General features: G+C 45.0%; 1 protein-coding gene across 1 annotated transcript; it reads left to right on the top strand.

The window, feature by feature from the left end:
• Positions 1 to 4,233: 4,233 nt before the first annotated feature.
• Positions 4,234 to 11,927, top strand: LOC309549196 (zona pellucida sperm-binding protein 4-like; the record flags this gene model as incomplete). The annotated part of the gene is made up of 10 exons (XM_082249312.1): positions 4,234 to 4,315; positions 4,741 to 4,899; positions 5,348 to 5,532; positions 7,735 to 7,832; positions 7,914 to 8,044; positions 10,834 to 11,023; positions 11,110 to 11,260; positions 11,338 to 11,416; positions 11,563 to 11,658; positions 11,782 to 11,927. 10 exons carry the CDS (start codon positions 4,234 to 4,236, stop codon positions 11,925 to 11,927), a joined length of 1,317 nt encoding a protein of 438 aa, XP_082105438.1.
• Positions 11,928 to 19,995: the final 8,068 nt, after the last annotated feature.

Raw genomic sequence — 19,995 nt, 5'->3', positions numbered from 1 at the left:
AGCTTTTCTAGGTTTAGATGCTCCAGTTTTCATAAATCAACCCCCATTTTTGCACATTCATAAAACATATAAAAAAACTGCAGGGGAAAAAATACAAAGTAGTAACCAATTATACTAACTCAGAGCATGAACCTTGATTAGTTTGAAGAGACCCACAATCAATAGATCTTGGCCACCTTTGCAAGTATTGGGATCACCTGTGTGCATAGCAATCCCCATCCAATCAACCTGAAGCCCAGCCCTCTCTCTGGGATATAAATATCAGGCCAGGGCTGAGGGTCATTATTGCAGCTGATCATCAAGATGGGTTCTTCCAGGGCAGGAATGGGCTTAGTGCTGTTGTGTTGGAGTTTCAGTTTGTCTTGGTTGCTGTGCGATGCTAAAGGACACTTTGATCGCTCCTCTCTCCTCCACTGTTCTCTGGATAAGATGGAATTGTCCTTTTCTGTTCCTGTTGAAGGGGTGGCCTTTTCTCTGAAAGTGTTGGGTAAGTCTTCCTTTTTTTTTTTTTGCCTTCATTTTTAACTTCTGGGTTAAGGATGAAAATTGCTAATTGTAGGTTAAGTGGTAGTTCACACAACATGGTGGATGTGAGTAGCACATGTTGAGTAAGGATCAGGATATGCACTAGAATGTAGCCAGTGTCCTGAGATATTAAATATCTATCTAGTGACTGGGTTTACTTACTACAAATTGGACATAAAGGCTATTACTCTCCCCCCCCCCCCCCCCTTACCACCACCAATCCTCAAACCTGTGTCCCATTGGGGAGATTTCTTCTCACTTCCTGTACCGCAGACAAAACAGGAAGTGGTGGGGAGATTTCTCTAAAGTGAAAGAATCCTTGGTTGTCACAAGATATGTTAGTCTAGGAGGCTTCTCCCTGTAGCCTAGGACTAGTGAGAGCTTTTTCTGTATCTTGCAAAGAATGGACTGCCCTACACACAATGCATTAAGAACTAGTGAGTCTTAGAGGAAACATTTCACCATTGTTGGTATTTCTGACCTGACACATATATGGGGGGGGGAGACAGCATGTCAAAATGGAATACCCTACTCTAATCTCAACTTTTAGAAACCTGCTGTATTAAAGAACTTGCTACTAGACCATACTTTAGCTTGCAACCTATTTTTACCATTAAAAGCCGTATGTGTAGACATCCATTAGCCCTGGGACTTCTTCTTGGGATATGGTAGTAAACTTGGAGCTGTGAATGGGGGGGGGGGGGGGGCGGCGGCTCAGGGTGTGGGTTTTTGTTTAAGGAATGCACCTTAGTGCTCTTTCACACGGGCATTCCGATCAGATCCGCCTGTCAGTTTTTTATTTATTTTTTTTTTTTTTGGCGGATCTGATCGGATGCCCATTCAGCCCTATGGAGCAACGGATGTCAGTGGAGACACCTCCGCTGCCATCCGCATCCAATCCTGTCCGTGAAATCCGGACGGATGGAAACCCTATTTTCCATCCGTCCTGGGGATCGGATGAGAGCGGACAGGCGGTCCGCTCTCATCCGATTCCCCATAGAGAGCAGCGGGGGCTGTGACACCTCCCTCTCAGCACTGTAAGCTGAGGCAGGAGCTGTCATCCACCGGCTCAGCGGGGATCGCGGATCGGTTTTTTTTTTTTTTTTTTTTTTTCCTCTTCCCCCCCCCCCCCCCCCCCTACGGAGGCGGACCGTGTGAAAGAGCCCTTACTGATGCAACAAGGGTCTGGTCAAGATGGGCTGACACCCTGCTCAACATGGCCTACAATTGCTCCGCTTTAAAACCCCATGTCTAAAATGCTTAACTGTCAAGGCAATGCTAACCAGGAGCAGTGACAGAAACCAACCCTATGTGAACAGATGAATTTTCAAATTTGTCCTACGGCCATATGTAGCACTAAGGAGCCCTTACAGTTTTGAGTGACTTTCTTCTACAGTCTGAAAGTGATGCTAAAAGTTATTGTCCCTTCTATTTCTGTATGTGGGTGATGGCTCTGTAGTTTAACAAACACTTTACCTTTTCCCCAATTGACATCCAGCTGTTGCATGACCCGGCTCTCTCCCTTGACCTTAACAGTAGTTGTACTGTTCTTGGGCACCTATACTGAGCTGTTCCAACATACTATAATTAATATATACTTCCTTGTTTCTGGCCTAGATTAAAATTGAGGGGCTTTCTTAGCTATGCACTCTCCTGACTGCATGCCTGAGCTAAGGGCAGATGGGACTCCAGGAAGTAAATGCTACGCGATTCATCTGCCCTAAGATGGCTGTGGCTAGAAATTCTAGGGTGTTTATTACTCAAAGCAAAATAAATCATGGGTCCATTGATGGATGGGTGAGTTTGCTTTGGATGTTAAATGGTGTCCAGTTTGTGGTGGTCTGATTTAAAAAATGTTTGTCTAACAAGGACTGATTCTATTGAGCATTGACTGGTCTAATAATCTTGTGCCATGTGAGCAGACACTGGTGCCAGTCTGCCTTCACAAGTGAAAATGATAGATCTGGTTTAATGTGCCTCTGGAAAATTGAATTTCTTACTTTCTGTTTTTAGATTCCCAGGATAAATTTCAGAGTCTTGCCAATGATTCTACTTGTGGGCTCTGGGTAGGAAAGGGATCCAATCACACAATGGTGATTGCTGCTGCCTATGATGGATGCTACGTAAGAGAAGAGGTAAGCTTGACAACACTGACTTGGGGTTTTTTCTTTTTCTCTAAGGGCCAACTTGTTTCAAAGTTCTTGGGTCCCAAAAGAATCCTGAGAAAACCTTATCTATGCTAGCTAATAATGCATGCCTTAAGGTCAATATATAGCAAAAATGTTAGTTCTGGAGAGCGAAGACCTGTCTAGCTTTTTTTTTTTTTTTTTTTTTTTTTTTTAATAAGCCAATTCAGCCAGCAACTCGATAACTGCTTGTTGTTATCCTTTATTTGAATACATCATATACACAGAATCAATGCTGGCATGTTATAGCCTTACTCCTAGCAATAGCATGTTATGAGTAAGGCTGTAATGGCCGAGACATGTCAGCATTGATCGTATGTATGATGTAGCCAACTAAAGGATATTACTTGGGAGTATTTGAGTTGCCAGCTGAATTTCTGTGTTGGATGTTCATACATAGTAATTGAGGTTGAATAAAGACAATAGTCCATCCAGTTCAACCTGTGTAGGTGTGACCCTAATCTCTCATACCCCTGAATGTTCTGATCCTTGAGATGTATGTCCAAGAGTCATTTGAAAGTAACCATACTTCCCTCAGAAACTACCTCTTGTGGTAGAGAATTCCACAATCTTGTAGCCCTAACAGTAAAGCAGTGGTCCTCAGGGCCCACTAACAGGCCAGATTTTAAGTATTACCTTGGGGAGATGCAGACTAGAGTACTGCAATCACTGAGCAGCAAATGATATCACCTGGGATATGTATTTCAGTTATCTTGCAAGCCTGGCCTGTTAGTGGGCCAGGGTTGAGGACCACTGCAGTAAAGGACCCCCCCCCCCCCGTTGCCTGAGTTTAAAACGCTTCTCCTCTTCTCCTCTAACAGCATTGTATGTCCTTGCGTCCTCATGCAATCCTTGCAACTGAATAGCTTTTTCTCTATGCTGAGATCACCATTGAGGTATTTGTAAATTGCTATCATGTCCCCTCTCAGGTGGCCCAGGTGTAGACGCTCTTGATAATGAAGGTCCTCAATCCCCTAATTAGTAAGGGGAGTGGGGATTCCCCCCCCCCCAGCACCTAATTTCAGCAAGTGTCTCAATGCACTTTGGTAGCTTCTGCTTGTATTTGCCTAGGTTTATTCTGTCCCCCCCCCCCCCCCCCACCCTCTTGATGGGTCATCTTAGTCTGGCAACCATTGCCGCAAATGGGAAATCAAGCTGTTGCCAGATCAAAGTAGTGGTGAAGGGGTTTTAAATGGCAACACCTGTTCTGGTGGCACATCTTGGAAGGCAATGCCCTTCAAAAGTTTTCACTTTTGGCATCTTCAGGCCAGAAGTGAAGGAACATCCAAATTGGATGGTACAGTATGCTAACCCTTACCGGAAATGGAAGTTCTGGCTCTACACATGCCTGACTTGTGCTGGCAGAGTGGAAAGCCCTTGGTCATTTGTACAATAAGTGCCTTATGAATCCTTGGTGAATGGGTAACTTTAGACCTGTATCCTGACATTTTGGAAGAATGGGGTGAGCCAACTCTGGTTGGTGTAATGGCATTTTTTTTTTCCCCTTTAGGACGATGAATATATGATGGTTATACTTCTGGAAGAAATTGAAGATGGTGCTGTTGACCAATACAAGATGGAGAAGAGATGTCCAATACAGAAAGGTAACAAGCCATCTATTCACTAAATGGGAATCCTCGTAGCATGGTCCCCTGAAAAAAGAGCACTATGTAGCTTTAACATGCAGGAATAGGTGTGATTACTTCACAATAGAGACGTTTATCTTATCTGGTAGTGGCTCCTTATCCACATGAACAAAGCCAGCACTCCAGTGTATGCTCTGAAATCTGTTTTATGTGTGATGCCAACCTGTTTCACCCAACTAGCTTTATTCGTGATTAAATCCAATTTGGCTGAAACGCGTTGACTAATATTGTTGTCATTTGAAGATTGCAGAGCCTACACCATGGTGAGATAGCCTATTGCAATACTTGGGGTGGGGGAAGTGAGGGTAAATTGCCTAGTTTCTAATCCCAATTGCATATCTAGATCTTCTGCATATTGATAGAAGCTCTTGTTTCTTGTATAGAAGCCCTGGATGCCCCTGGCCCTGATGTCTGCTCTGCAGTTGCTCAAGGGGACCGACTCGTCTGTGCTGGGACACCTGTAACCAGTGACACCTGTGCTGCAATGGGATGCTGCTACTCCCCAAATGATGCTACAATGCCCTGTTTCTTTGCTAATAAGTGTAAGTAGGTTAATGCTTGATCCACTAATGTTGGGTAGCATGGCAGTATCCACCAACATCCCTATGACCAGGTCTGTAGGTAAAACATAACTTGCTATTGGCAGGTAAGGTTGCAAGTACCTTGGCATGGCCAAAAGCATTTTAAGCTTGAATTTCACAATCGAGTGACCTTGAAGCCCAGTCTAGAATGTATTTGCTCAATGGGGTTTATACCAAACCAATGTCTCTAAAACTTGACATTATTTAGACTAAGCAATACTTGGTGACCTTTCAGGTAAGATGACTACCCTCTGGGTGTCCATTAAACTTTATGATCTTCTCTGTATAATTTTGTGCTCTTCACTGCAAAACCTGTATAGATGTGAATACTGCAGTGGTCACAATATCAGTGACTAGATAATTGCATGTGTGATCTAGATTGGTGACTGACCCAATATTTGTTTTCTAGTGACCACACAGTGCACATTTGATGGCAATATGGTGATTGCAGTGTCCAGTGAATTGACCATGCCATCTCTGCTTCTGAATTCGGTCAGTGTGATTGGATTGAACTCCTGCAGTGGGCTGACAGTCGATACCAGTAACTCATTTGTAGTATTCAAGTTCCCATTGTCCTGCACCACTGCATATCAGGTGGGTATTGCAGTAGTCTGGATATCAGTCTGACCCTCATGGTGCTAGAAAAGCTAACCTCTTTGCATGTTCTCTATTATACATATGAAATTCAAGGAGGCATTAGGATGCTTGCAGTCACGTTCTTGGGGGAATTATTAACTGTTACAATTCTGGTCTTGATCTCACCCTTTTGGGCAAAAATGAACCAATATTCCAACTTGGCAAAGTGAGGATGATGGCACCTTATCCTGAACCTCTCAGTATTGTATCTAAAGGTTATACCAGTCCAGCTTTTTTTTTTTTTTTTTTTGCTGGATATAGACCAGTTGTAATTCTAACTACTTGTTAACTAGTACTCAAACTCTAATGCAGAGACTGCCAAACTTTTTAAATGGGCCAGTTCACTGTCCTTTCAGACTTTAGGTGGGGTGGCCAGGGAAGTACAAAATGCTCAAGCATCAGTGGAGTAAAAATGGTAGTGCCTCATCAGTATTAGTGGGAGCAATGGTGCCTTAATTTATATCAGTGGGAGTAATTATGACCCAATATCACTAGGAGGAATAGTGCCATCAGTGGAAGGAAAAAACCCATTGGTGTCAGTGTTACCCACAGAGTTCCCCCACTGTTGGTGCCAGTGGAAGGAGTCTCATGTCCTAGGGCCTGATAAAGGCAAGCAAAGGGCTCCAGTTTGGAGACCACAGCACCATCAATCCTGTGCTCCTGTAAAACTTTTTTTCTTGGTTTCTTGCCATGTACAGAAAGCCACACTTTGTATTTGACACCTTAGGGGTCCTTTCACACAGTCCATTAAACGGATGCACTTTTGGAGGGTCCGTTCTGTTTGTCTATCATCCCATTCGCTTGCAGATGATAAAAGAATATAATGTACGTCTATGGGATTGCGGATGACACAGCTGACATCCGATTTTGTGTCCATTCTTAAACGGAAGAAAAATGGGGTTCTCTTCCATCTCAAAACAGAAAGGATGGTCATCAGCTGACATCCGCAATCCCATCGACATGCATTATGTCTGTTTTTCATCCGCAAACAGATGGGAGGAAAAATGGACATACGGACCGCCTGTGTGAAAGGACCCTAAGTCAGGGATCCTCAAACTATGGCCCTCAAGCTGTTGCAGAATTACACATCCAATGAGGCATTGTAAAACTGCGATTCAGACATGACTAGGCATGATGGGGATTGTTCCTGAACAACTGGAGGGCCATAGTTTGACGACACCCCCCCCCCCCCCTCCTGCCTTAAGTGTTGAATGTGATACAGAAATTGCAAGACTTGTGTAGCTGTGACATATTGGTCTCAGATGATCTGCTAAACAGTAGCTAGGATTTTTCACACATCCATCCTTACTCTTGTTTACTTGTTACTCAAACAGTCCAGGGTATCTGGTTTGCTATTGTGGAACTTGGATGGTAGAATAGTGGGATACTCCAACTGAACTATTCACAGTAGATGACAACTCTCACTTGGCCTCACCAGCTTATTTGTGGAAGCAGACCCTGCTTTAACCATACTGTCACTTGTATGGATGAAGTCCTCTTGCGCGCGCTCTCTAGCAGCAGATTCGATGCAACTACTTTATCTTCAGGACACTCTAGCATCCTTTGACACTGATCTACTGACTCTTCCTCTGAAGGGATGGCTCTCAAATGACGGGCCCAATGACACAGATTGGTGTTCAACTATAGGCTGAATTGGATTCCTTCCAGTCAGCTCTGCAGGACCTCTGGGTTCGGCTTTTGTTTGACCTTCAGGCCCTCAGGTTAACCACCCAAGGCTGCATGGCAGCTTCTACAGAAGGGCAGCTGCCCCCTCCTCCCAAGACCCTGCTCTCTAGCCAAAGACCCTGAGCACATGTGCCCTTGGCATTTATAGTCACCCAGCATGAAACAAGGCACTTTCCTCTGCCATCACCAGGGTTGTAACCATGCCTGTGCCCTCACTTGCCAGGCTGCCTCCCTATTGGACCAGTGTGAAACGTTAGACCGCTGAGCTGCACCATTAGCAGATCCTACCATAGATCATGCCCTGGTAGGTAGCAATATAAAAATTACCTGGCAATCTTTGGTAAGCAGACCAAAAAAAAAAAAACTTTTATAGCACCTACTAGGAGGGTGCTACACTTATGGTGGGTGGTGTTGCTTTTAAAAGCTGTCTATTCTTGGTTGTTTGGAATCGTATATCATATTTCTTTAACCCAGGTGCCCAATGGTCCATTGAACTATGTAGCTACTATTGAAGCCAATAGACAAATGCAGACATGGCAAGGATCTTCTATTACTAGAGACAGTACAATGCGGTAAGATGAGCAAACATACTGTTGCACTGGGGGGGGGGGGGGGGTGATGCACTAATATCTAATGCTGTACTGTTTTTCTAGGGTGACTGTGCAGTGCAACTTCATGCAAACGGGTATTGTGCCGCTGCTGAGTTTTACAGTCAACACTTTGCCACCACCTCTTCCTGTCAGTACATCTGGTCCTCTTGAGCTGGAGATGAGGATTGCACAAGGTGAGGATAAGTCTAAAGCTTGCTAGGAGCAAGCCAACATGCATCCACTAGTCTAGTGTGCGTTGTTTTAATGCAGGGATCTCCCATTTTTCCAACAATGGCTAATTTACTGCCCTTTATACTCTGGGGGGCTGGCATATTGCCAGTGGGAGTAGAAAATACCCTGCCATCAGGAGTAAGCAATGCCCCATCATTGCTATTGGGGAAATGGTGCCCATCAGTGGGAGGAATAGTGTCCCATTGTCTGGCAAACTATGACCCACTGACAGCAGGGAATAATGCCCCAAGGGCTAGAGTTTAGAGACCACTAGTGCAATGCAACATAAAATCTAGTCGTCGGAGCAAAAGCTGTACTAATTACATGACTTCACATGGTTGCGGCCTTTCTGCAAAAATTATTTTGGTTTGCCCTTTTCAAAGTGTCCATGCTGGCACTTAATGTAGGTGTAATGACTCCTCTGCTCCTGCATTATTGGATAATTGACACTACATATCCCAGGAGGCTTCAGGCTCCTACAGCAGTTAGAGGGGCAAAGCTTGTGTTGGGTGTAGTCAGTGCTGGGACAAGGTCATCTAGAGCTCGGGGCAAAGTTGACAAGCTGTGCCCCCCTCCCATGATGTATGAGCATATCTGGCTACAAAAACAGACTATTCTGCATGATTGCCTCTTAAGCGTTCCCTACACAAATCCTCTACCACCCTCAAATTTTCCCTTCTAGTACACATTGCCCACTTCACATACTACAGTACCCAGGGCACTGCCACCCTCTTGTCACAGCCCTGGGAGTATGGCAGCTGTCTGCACCTGGAAGCAACAGCTGCACTTCTGACTGCTGAAGATGGTGATGCAGTACTAGGCTTGGGAGTTGCAGGGCAACACTGAGTTACAGGATTGAAGCTTATGCAGCTAGAAGGAAGCCTTTCCTTGGTCTCCTCTTCAAGTGTTCAGTTTGTACAGCTAGGCTCCCTCTCCAATTGGCACAAATGTGTAGTGCTATACCAGTCTACTGACCACACTAGAGCTTGCTGCGTTTATTGTGCATTTGTTCTGCCTTTGTCCTGTATCCTATACTAAATAAGATTCTAAAGTCCAGAATGTTTATCCTTGCAGGGAAGCTTTGCAAAATCAAAACAGGGCTCCATGTGGTTGATTCAACTTTGCTCTTTGCAGCAGTATAGCACAAGAGCAAGAAGTGCATGCATACATGCAAATTTTACAGTATCTGGTTGGCCCTTAAGATGGATTCCAGAGAAAAGGAAAACCTTAAGAGGGTATCCAATGCACTCCATGACCGAGTGGACCATGCAGACCCCTCGTAGAAAGGGGATAGGGTACATAGAATAGAACCATTCCCAAGCATTACGAAGCTGTGTCAAAACTCTCAAACTGTTATATGCCTGTCCAAAACCCTTTCAGGGTGGCCATTCTCAGATCGTAACATGGAATCCACCAGAGGGAGGCTAGTGTAGTTTTCATTTAAGCACTACAAAACTGACATGAGATGGTATGATGGCTGCCTAGAACTTACTGCTTCAACTAACCTATACTCTGCCTCATGAATTCCCTAGCAGCCCATGCTAGCTTCCCTTAGCTCCTTGACACCACATTGCAGCTTTTGCTAGTCTAAGGGCCACTGTTATAGTTGGGGTCAGTGCTATCTTAAGAGTTCAAAGGCCCCAGGCAATTCAGTGCACTGAGGCCCTGCCTACACAATTACCCACAATAACAAAAATGCAAATTATCAATCAGGCGCTATTTATTGGTACAGCAGTGCCTGGCTAATGACAGCTTCCAAGATAAGCGGCTGGGTCTGGTGAAGCTTCCAAGATAAGCGGCTGGTTCTGGTGAATAGACGGCAGTCACTTGACTGTCCTGTGTCTGTTGCTGTGGAGGCAGTTGTGGGCTCCCCCCTCCATGGCCCAAGTGGCCTGACAGCAGCTCAGGGCCAACAGGTGCTTGCCACCTGCTAAGTTCGGCAGCAGAATGCACACAGGAATCGGGACTAATGCTTGGTGGGGCCCCCTGGGCAAGTTGAGCCCCTGGGGCAACTGGCCAGCATGCCCAATTCGTTAAGATGGCCCTGGTTAAGGTTAGACATACAAGTGGTGCTCATGGCTGGACCATTCCCAGAAGTAACCGGTTGCTTTGCATGGCACTGAACTCCTTGTTTGCATTAAAACACACCGTGAAGGACATGTCTAATTAAATGGGCCGTAAGCATTTGTGGAATCTCCACAAAGGGGTGTGAAAATGGCATGGCTCACTATAGTCTCAAGCGAGTGGCTACCAGTCTGGCATGCTAACTGGCCTCCTGTCAAGATGGTTCTATCGAAAATGTACTCCTAATCAAGATTAGGCTTGTTAGTGGGCGGGGTCCATCATAACGACTTGCAAACTAGCAGCTTTGGGACTATGCTAGTAGTTCAGTTCACTTTTGGCTTAACACTGTTGGCCAGTCAAGCCCTGATTAAGGGGGGGGGCCTTGAACTCCAAAATACTCTGCCTAACTTTTATTTTTTGATTCTGCCCCCCCCCCTCCTCCTGACTTAATCAAATAACATTGTATCTGGACCTCTTGGCATGGGTGGTGTTTATATCTCCTCACATGATTTGCATATAGTCTCCCATAAGTTTTGGATTTTTTTAATTTATTTTTTTAGCTATTCAAGAAGGCCTTGTTCCTTCCTCTTAGGGCTATTTCCCCAGGGTTGTGTTTTGAAGGATCACTTAACATGAAGAAGCTTGTTTCCCTTAATATGTAACTAACATGTTCCATTATGTAATGCAGATTTTAACTATGACTTGTACTACACTGATGAACAGTACCCTGTGGTCAAAGTGCTCAGAGACCCAGTCTACCTGGAGGTTCGCATCATCGGCAGAATGGATCCAAACCTGGTCCTTGTCCTAAACGACTGCTGGGCCACCAACTCCGCAGAGCCTACACTCCTTCCTCAATGGCCCATCTTGTTTGACAGGTGGGTAATCTGTAGTTTAGAAGCTATCCCATCTACCTTGTGCATATCTCCGTTCTGTATCTTAAGATTTTATTTTTTTCTTTTAGTTGCCCTTTTAATGGAGACAACTACATAAGCCAGCTGATCCCTGTTGGAGTTGCTTCACAGGCTGTACCTATACCAAGCTATTATAAGCGCTTTGTGGTCAGCACCTTCACATTTGTGGACTCCACCACCCAGCTTGCCCTTGAAGGCCTGGTAAATGAATACAAATTGTTTTGTCTATCTTCCTCCTTAATTCTTTGCTGTGATAAATATGTAAAACTTGTCTTCAGGTATACTTCCACTGCAGTGCTTCTGTTTGTGTTCCATCTGCCATGGACAGCTGTGTGGCTTCTTGTGGCCAAAGGAGGAGTGAGTATTTTTGTGAAGGGGTTCCCCCCCCCCCCCCCAAGGTGTCAATCGCTGAAATCTTGGTTTCCCAAAACTCACCTTAAATTAAAACAGTATAAACTTGGTGCTCTTGTCAAGCAGGCTGATCATGTAATTTCCCTTTTCAGGGAGAATGGCTGAACTCCAGTCTCTGAAGAACACAGTGACTTCTCAAGGACCTGTTGCATTTGTTTCTGTGGACAATGAAATCTTAAAACTGGAAGGTAATAAATCTGAGATGTGATTTTTTTTTTTTTTTTTTTTTTTTTTTTTTTGCAGGGGAGGATCTTTAGTTAAAATTCAGACAACTTTTTTTTTTTTCAATTTTATTTTTCCCTTTCCTATAGGTGCTGATCAATCGGATTACTCCACTCTGGACCTGGCTAGAGCACTAGCAACTGCTGGGGTTGTTGGGTCTGTGGCTGTTGCTGTTCTAGGATTGTGGCTTTACCGCAGGAGTCAAACATGTAACATTAAAACTGCAAATGTTTAAATAAAAAAATATTTTTAAAATCTTGTCTGTAAATTACTTTATTCCCAACATGGTTCCAGAAAGGCCTAAAACAAAAATCCACTTTTTGGTTTGAAATTGACTGGTCAAATTGCTGCCACCCAAAATAAAGGAACAGGTTATCTTCTAAATGGGCTGGGTTAGTGTATTATAACTTGCTTGCTAGCTCTGCTATTAGCCAATATAAAAACTTAAGGCAGGATATCATGTGACAAGCCTGAATGCTTGAGGTTGCTCTAACACCTTTAGTTGCTGGAAAATATTTGTGGTGGTTGGTGATACCACTAGGAAGTCACCTTTTTAACTAACTTAAAATGCTGTCCCAGTATAAGAGGGTTGTAAGAATGGGAAGGAAACAGACCTTGCAAATGGGAAGGTGGAGTTGTGAGAGGGGAGGAGCTGCCTATTTAAAGGCGGGCCCCCCGCCTCTTCTGGGCTGCCTATGGGATCGTTTATCCCTCCCGCCACTGCCTCTTTTCTACAACATTCCCTTCTTCCTTCCTTCTTGGTGGGCCCTCTTTATTTCACAGGCCTGCCCAAACGACGGTTTTGGCATGCTACTACCGTAGTTTATAATTATGCTATATTATCCATCTGGGCTCTATTCCCTGACCACAATTGAGTAATACACACCTTCAATGTGGTGGTCCATTAGGTGCTGAAAGTAGCAATAGCTGGTGATGAGACACACAACTAGGGTTGAGCGAACACCTAGATGTCCGTGTTCGACGGGTTCGGCCGAACTTTAAAAAAAAGTCCGGGTCCGTGTCCCGGACTTTTACCGAACTTTTCCCGGACACCGAACCCCATTGAAGTCAATGGGGACCCGAACTTTAAGGCACTAAAATGGCTCTAAAACACCAAAGGAAAGGGCTAGAGTGCTGCAAATGGCAGCAAAACGTAATTAAGAGCATGGCAAGTGCTCTGCAAACAAATGTGGATAGGGAAATAACTTAAAACAACAAAAAAAAACAGAAAAATAAAACAATGTTCTTCTTCATCTCTGAAGGACGAGGCCCATATGGAGTAGGAGGGAGGTTGAGGTGGTGGTGGATGTGGCGGTGACTAGACATATGCCGGTTTTCGGTAATTCGATATATCGCGGTATTGCATAGCCACGGTATTGTTATTGTGGCATTTTTAAAATACCGAGTTTCTCTGTCAAGTCTGCCTGACTTGTGAATTGATACATTTCAGTGAGCTGGATGACTCATTCACTCACTCAGCTAACACCTTTCAGCATTAAGTCTCCTAACTATAAACAAAAATGATTACATTTGTATCTTTTCCTTCCCTCTGCCAGGGAGAAAGGAAGTTTAACCTCTTAAAGACTGGATCTTTTTCTGACACTTGCTGTTTGCAAGTTAAAATCAGTTTTTTTTTTGCTAGAAAAGTACTTAGAACCCCCAAACATTTTATATATTTTTTTAGCAGAGACCCTACAGAATAAAATGGCGATTGTTGTAATATTTTATGTCACACTGTATTTGCGCAGCAGTCTTTCAAACGCAATGATTAGACTTTAATGAATAAAAAAAAAAAAAAAAACGTAACAGTAAAGTTATCCCAATTTTTTTTTTTTTTTTGTTACACAGAGAATCGTGAGAGAATCGTGATCTTTATTCCAAGCTAAAAAATCGTGATTCTCATTTTGGCCAGAATCGTGCAGCTCTAATAAATATATATATACACACACACACGCCTAGCAGCCCACATTACATTATTATATAGCCATCAAGCAGTGTCTGGCCTACCTGGTGATGACTGGTCCTGGCGCTCTGATCCGATGGCCTGGTCTTTAAAGGGGCAAATCCTTGCGATCCAGAAGTGGTTAAACCTGCAGGAGGACCGGTGTTTTTATCTATTAATGACTTTACTATTGCTTTAGGCCTGGTTCACATGTATGCGGGTTGGTGGTTCACATGTATGCGGGTTGGTGGTTCACATGTATGCGGGTTGGCGGCCCACATTTGCACAGGCATAGCAGCCCATTGATTTGAACGGGCTGCTATGCCCTCATTTTCCGCAGAAAAAAGGTGCATGCAGCATTTTTTTTAAATTCAGTGGCCTTGAAATCCATCCTGCTTTTGCACCATGCGACTAACCTGCAGTTCCTGCTCTGGCAAGCTTTCTGCATTTTTTGTATACGTGGGCACGGCATTTAAAAATAAACAGTTTGCGTGTGCAGCAACGGCAGGTAAGTCGCATGGTGCAAAAGAAGGATGGATTTCATGGCCACTGCATTTTTTTAAATTCTGCATGCACCTTTTTTCAGCTGAAAACGCAGGCATAGCAGCTCAAGCCCATTCACATCAATGGGCTGCTATGCCTGTGCAAATGTGGGCCCCCAACCCGCATACATGTGAACCAGGCCTAAAGCAATAGTAAAGTCATTAATAGATAAAAACACCGGTCCTCCTGCAGGTTTAACCAATTAATGACTTTACTATTGCTTTAGGCCTGGTTCACATGTATGCGGGTTGGGGGCCCACATTTGCACAGGCATAGCAGCCCATTGATGTGAATGGGCTTGAGCTGCTATGCCTGCGTTTTCAGCTGAAAAAAGGTGCATGCAGAATTTAAAAAAATGCAGTGGCCATGAAATCCATCCTTCTTTTGCACCATGCGACTTACCTGCCGTTGCTGCACACGCAAACTGTTTATTTTTAAATGCCGTGCCCACGTATACAAAAAATGCAGAAAGCTTGCCAGAGCAGGAACTGCAGGTTAGTCGCATGGTGCAAAAGCAGGATGGATTTCAAGGCCACTGAATTTTAAAAAAATGCTGCATGCACCTTTTTTCTGCGGAAAATGAGGGCATAGCAGCCCATTCAAATCAATGGGCTGCTATGCCTGTGCAAATGTGAACCACCAACCCGCATACATGTGAACCAGGCCTAAAGCAATAGTAAAGTAATTTATAAACAACACCTCCTTCAGGTTTAACCACTTCTTGACCACAAGGATTTGCCCTCTTAATGACCAGGCCATCGGATCGGAGCCGAGCGCCAGAACCAGTTATCACCAGTTAGGCCAGACACTGCTTGATGACCTATTTTAGGCCTGGTTCACAGAGTCTGTACTGACTGACTATATAATAATGTGCATAAGTGAACCAAAGCCCCTAAATTCAGCAATGAAATTGAAGTGAGGTGGAAATTTAATAATTTAAATTTAATAATAGAATACCGTGATAATACCGTATACCGTGGCAAAACCTTAATCAATTAATCGCAGCATGAAAATCTGATACCGTCACAAGCCTAGCGGTGACATAGGCGTGCGCACAGGGTGTGCTGGGTGTGCCTGGGCACACCCTAATCACCTAGGGCACATAGCATTGCCAGTGAGGAGATGGGAAAGATCTCCCTGGGACCTGCTCTGCTCTATTTCTCCTTGCCTACAGGTACATGGCCCCGATACATTACTCTCCCTGCTGGCAAACACATGCATGTGTATTTCAACTTTGGGGTGCACACCTTAATGCAATAGGCTGCGCACACCTATGGGCGGTGTAGGTGGAAGCGGCGGTGGAGGAGGACCAGGGCCGGATTAACAGCATCATGGGCTTGGTGCTGAGGATTTTGAAGGGCCTTAAGGGCCGTGCCTTGCCATGCACCCAGAGGAGGAAGGGTGCAGCCATGCATGCCTAATTCAACATGGGATGCTGTCTCTGAAGCCCATAAACACATCCATGCATCGCCAACTGTCCCTCCTTGTCCGGCCTTCACGCTGTGTGGGGAGGTTCTGAGGGTGCTGCCTGGGGAAGCGAGCATAGAAGCCAGACTTCTGTGTTTACAAGTGACAGAAGAGCGGTAACAGTGAATATGGCCAACCCGGGCCATAAAAGGTAGGGGCCTGGAGCTGCAGCTCCAATAGCCCCTACATTAATCTGGCCCTGAGGAGGAGGACGAGGTAGCCAACACTGCTTCTTTTCAAAAATTTTAAATGAGGGTACACCCCAAAAGAGTGAGAAAGAGCAAAAATGGAACAATGGGTGGGTAAGGTCGGTATCCATTGCTATTCTGCATAAGGTACGGAAAAGTCCCGTGGGATCCATGCCTGGTTCATTTTAATGAACGTGAGCTTGTCCACATTGTCTCTGGACAGGCGGCTGCGCTTGTCTGTTATAACGCCCCCAGCCGTGCTAAATACCCGTTCAGATAATACACTGGCTGCAGGGCACGCCAGCACCTCCAAGGCGTAAAGGGCAAGCTCAAGCCATGTGCCCAATTTGGAGACCCAGAAGTTGAAGGGGGCAGACCCGTCATTCACTACATGTAGGCGTGTGCACACATACTGCTCCACCATGTTGGTAAAATGCTGCCTCCTGCTAAGACGTTCCATCTGAGCTGCTGGTGCTGCTGTTTGTTGTGGCGTGCTGACAAAGCTTTTCCACATTTCGGCCATGCTAACCCTGCCTTCTGAGGTGCTGGCGGTGCCCTGGTTGCGTTGGCGACCTCCTCCTCCTCCTCCTCCTCTGCCTTGTGCTTCCACTGTGGCCCCGCTGTCAGATGGGAATGCCAGCAGCATGGCGTCTACCAGCGTGCGCTTGTACTCGCGCATCTTGCGATCGCGCTCCAGTGAGTGAATTAAGGACGGTACGTTGTCCTTGTAACGGGGATCCAGCAGCGTGGCCACCCAGTAATCAGCACAAGTTAGAATGTGGGCAACTCGGCGGTCGTTGTGGAGACACTGCAGCATGTAATCGCTCATGTGTGCCAGGCTGCCCAGAGGCAACGAAAGGCTGTCCTCTGTGGGAGGTGTATCGTCCGTGTCCTCTGTATCCCCCCAGCCACGCACCAGTGATGGCCATGAGCTGGCCTGGGTGCCACCCTGCTGTGAACATGGTTCCATCTCCTCCTCCAGCTCCTCCTCCTCCTCATCCTCCTCATCCTCCAGAACTGTGCCCCTGCTGGACAATTGCGTCCCTGGCGTTTGCGTGTGCAGGAACCCACCCTCGGAGCCCCTTGCGAATGACTGCCCTGAAAGCCTTGGAAATGTTACCTCTTCATCCTCCTCCTCCTCCTCATCCTGTGCCACATCCTCTTCCATCATCGCCCGAATTGTTTTTTCAAGGAGGCATGGAAGTGGGATAGTTAAGCTGAGAACGGCGTCATTGCCACTGGCCATGTTGGTGGAGTACTCAAAACAGCGCAACAAGGCACACAGGTCTCGCATGGAGGCCCAGTTAAATTAAATAGCGGAATAGAAAATATGATCCAAAAAAAGTGTATGTATATCACACGTACACAACCACACTGGGCCCCAATTACTATTGTTTGTACCCCTAAAAGGCTAGATGAGGAGTAGGGGGAGTATGGAACAGGCAGCACCCTCAAACCTTCAGAAGTATGAGATGAACCCCAACAACTTGGAAAGGTGGATCTCTCTCACACGTACCGACACAGACTATCCCGCAATTCAATTGATCCTCAAAGGTTTTTATTGAATAGCGGAATAGGAAATATGATCAAAAAAAGTGTATGTATCTCGCACGTACACAACCACACTAGGCCCCAATTACTATTGTTTGTACCCCTAAAAGGCTAGATGAGGAGTAGGGGGGGTATGGAACAGGCAGCACCCTCAAACCTTCAGAAGTATGAGATGAACCCCAACAACTTGGAAAGGTGGATCTCTCTCACACGTACCGACACAGACTATCCCCCAATTTAACTGATCCCCAAAGGTTTTTGATTAAATAGCGGAATAGAAAATATGATCCCAAAAAAGTGTATGTATATCACACGTACACAACCACACTGGGCCCCAATTACTATTGTTTGTACCCCTAAAAGGCTAGATGAGGAGTAGGGGGAGTATGGAACAGGCAGCACCCTCAAACCTTCAGAAGTATGAGATGAACCCCAACAACTTGGAAAGGTGGATCTCTCTCACACGTACCAACACAGACTATCCCCCAATTTAACTGATCCCCAAAGGTTTTTGATTAAATAGCGGAATAGAAAATATGATCCAAAAAAAGTGTATGTATATCACACGTACACAACCACACTAGGCCCCAATTACTATTGTTTGTACCCCTAAAAGGCTAGATGAGGAGTAGGGGGAGTATGGAACAGGCAGCACCCTCAAACCTTCAGAAGTATGAGATGAACCCCAACAACTTGGAAAGGTGGATCTCTCTCACACGTACCGACACAGACTATCCCCCAATTTAACTGATCCCCAAAGGTTTTTGATTAAATAGCGGAATAGAAAATATGATCCAAAAAAAGTGTATGTATATCACACGTACACAACCACACTAGGCCCCAATTACTATTGTTTGTACCCCTAAAAGGCTAGATGAGGAGTAGGGGGGGTATGGAACAGGCAGCACCCTCAAACCTTCAGAAGTATGAGATGAACCCCAACAACTTGGAAAGGTGGATCTCTCTCACACGTACCAACACAGACTATCCCCCAATTTAACTGATCCCCAAAGGTTTTTGATTAAATAGCGGAATAGAAAATATGATCCCAAAAAAGTGTATGTATATCACACGTACACAACCACACTAGGCCCCAATTACTATTGTTTGTACCCCTAAAAGGCTAGGAGTAGGGGGAGTATGGAACAGGCAGCACCCTCAAACCTTCAGAAGTATGAGATGAACCCCAACAACTTGGAAAGGTGGATCTCTCTCACACGTACCAACACAGACTATCCCCCAATTTAACTGATCCCCAGAGGTTTTTGATTAAATAGCGGAATAGAAAATATGATCCCAAAAAAGTGTATGTATATCACACGTACACAACCACACTAGGCCCCAATTACTATTGTTTGTACCCCTAAAAGGCTAGGAGTAGGGGGAGTATGGAACAGGCAGCACCCTCAAACCTTCAGAAGTATGAGATGAACCCCAACAACTTGGAAAGGTGGATCTCTCTCACACGTACCAACACAGACTATCCCCCAATTTAACTGATCCCCAGAGGTTTTTGATTAAATAGCGGAATAGAAAATATGATCCCAAAAAAGTGTATGTATATCACACGTACACAACCACACTAGGCCCCAATTACTATTGTTTGTACCCCTAAAAGGCTAGGAGTAGGGGGAGTATGGAACAGGCAGCACCCTCAAACCTTCAGAAGTATGAGATGAACCCCAACAACTTGGAAAGGTGGATCTCTCTCACACGTACCAACACAGACTATCCCCCAATTTAACTGATCCCCAAAGGTTTTTGATTAAATAGCGGAATAGAAAATATGATCCCAAAAAAGTGTATGTATATCACACGTACACAACCACACTAGGCCCCAATTACTATTGTTTGTACCCCTAAAAGGCTAGGAGTAGGGGGGAGTATGGAACAGGCAGCACCCTCAAACCTTCAGAAGTATGAGATGAACCCCAACAACTTGGAAAGGTGGATCTCTCTCACACGTACCAACACAGACTATCCCCCAATTTAACTGATCCCCAGAGGTTTTTGATTAAATAGCGGAATAGAAAATATGATCCCAAAAAAGTGTATGTATATCACACGTACACAACCACACTAGGCCCCAATTACTATTGTTTGTACCCCTAAAAGGCTAGGAGTAGGGGGGAGTATGGAACAGGCAGCACCCTCAAACCTTCAGAAGTATGAGATGAACCCCAACAACTTGGAAAGGTGGATCTCTCTCACACGTACCAACACAGACTATCCCCCAATTTAACTGATCCCCAGAGGTTTTTGATTAAATAGCGGAATAGAAAATATGATCCCAAAAAAGTGTATGTATATCACACGTACACAACCACACTAGGCCCCAATTACTATTGTTTGTACCCCTAAAAGGCTAGGAGTAGGGGGAGTATGGAACAGGCAGCACCCTCAAACCTTCAGAAGTATGAGATGAACCCCAACAACTTGGAAAGGTGGATCTCTCTCACACGTACCAACACAGACTATCCCCCAATTTAACTGATCCCCAGAGGTTTTTGATTAAATAGCGGAATAGAAAATATGATCCCAAAAAAGTGTATGTATATCACACGTACACAACCACACTAGGCCCCAATTACTATTGTTTGTACCCCTAAAAG

The sequence above is a fragment of the Pelophylax lessonae genome (assembly GCF_965119305.1).
Source record: "Pelophylax lessonae genome assembly, chromosome: 3".
Lineage (NCBI taxonomy): Eukaryota > Metazoa > Chordata > Amphibia > Anura > Ranidae > Pelophylax > Pelophylax lessonae.
The sequence above is the reverse complement of the archived record's forward strand: the minus strand, read 5'-3'. Positions and strand labels throughout refer to the sequence as shown.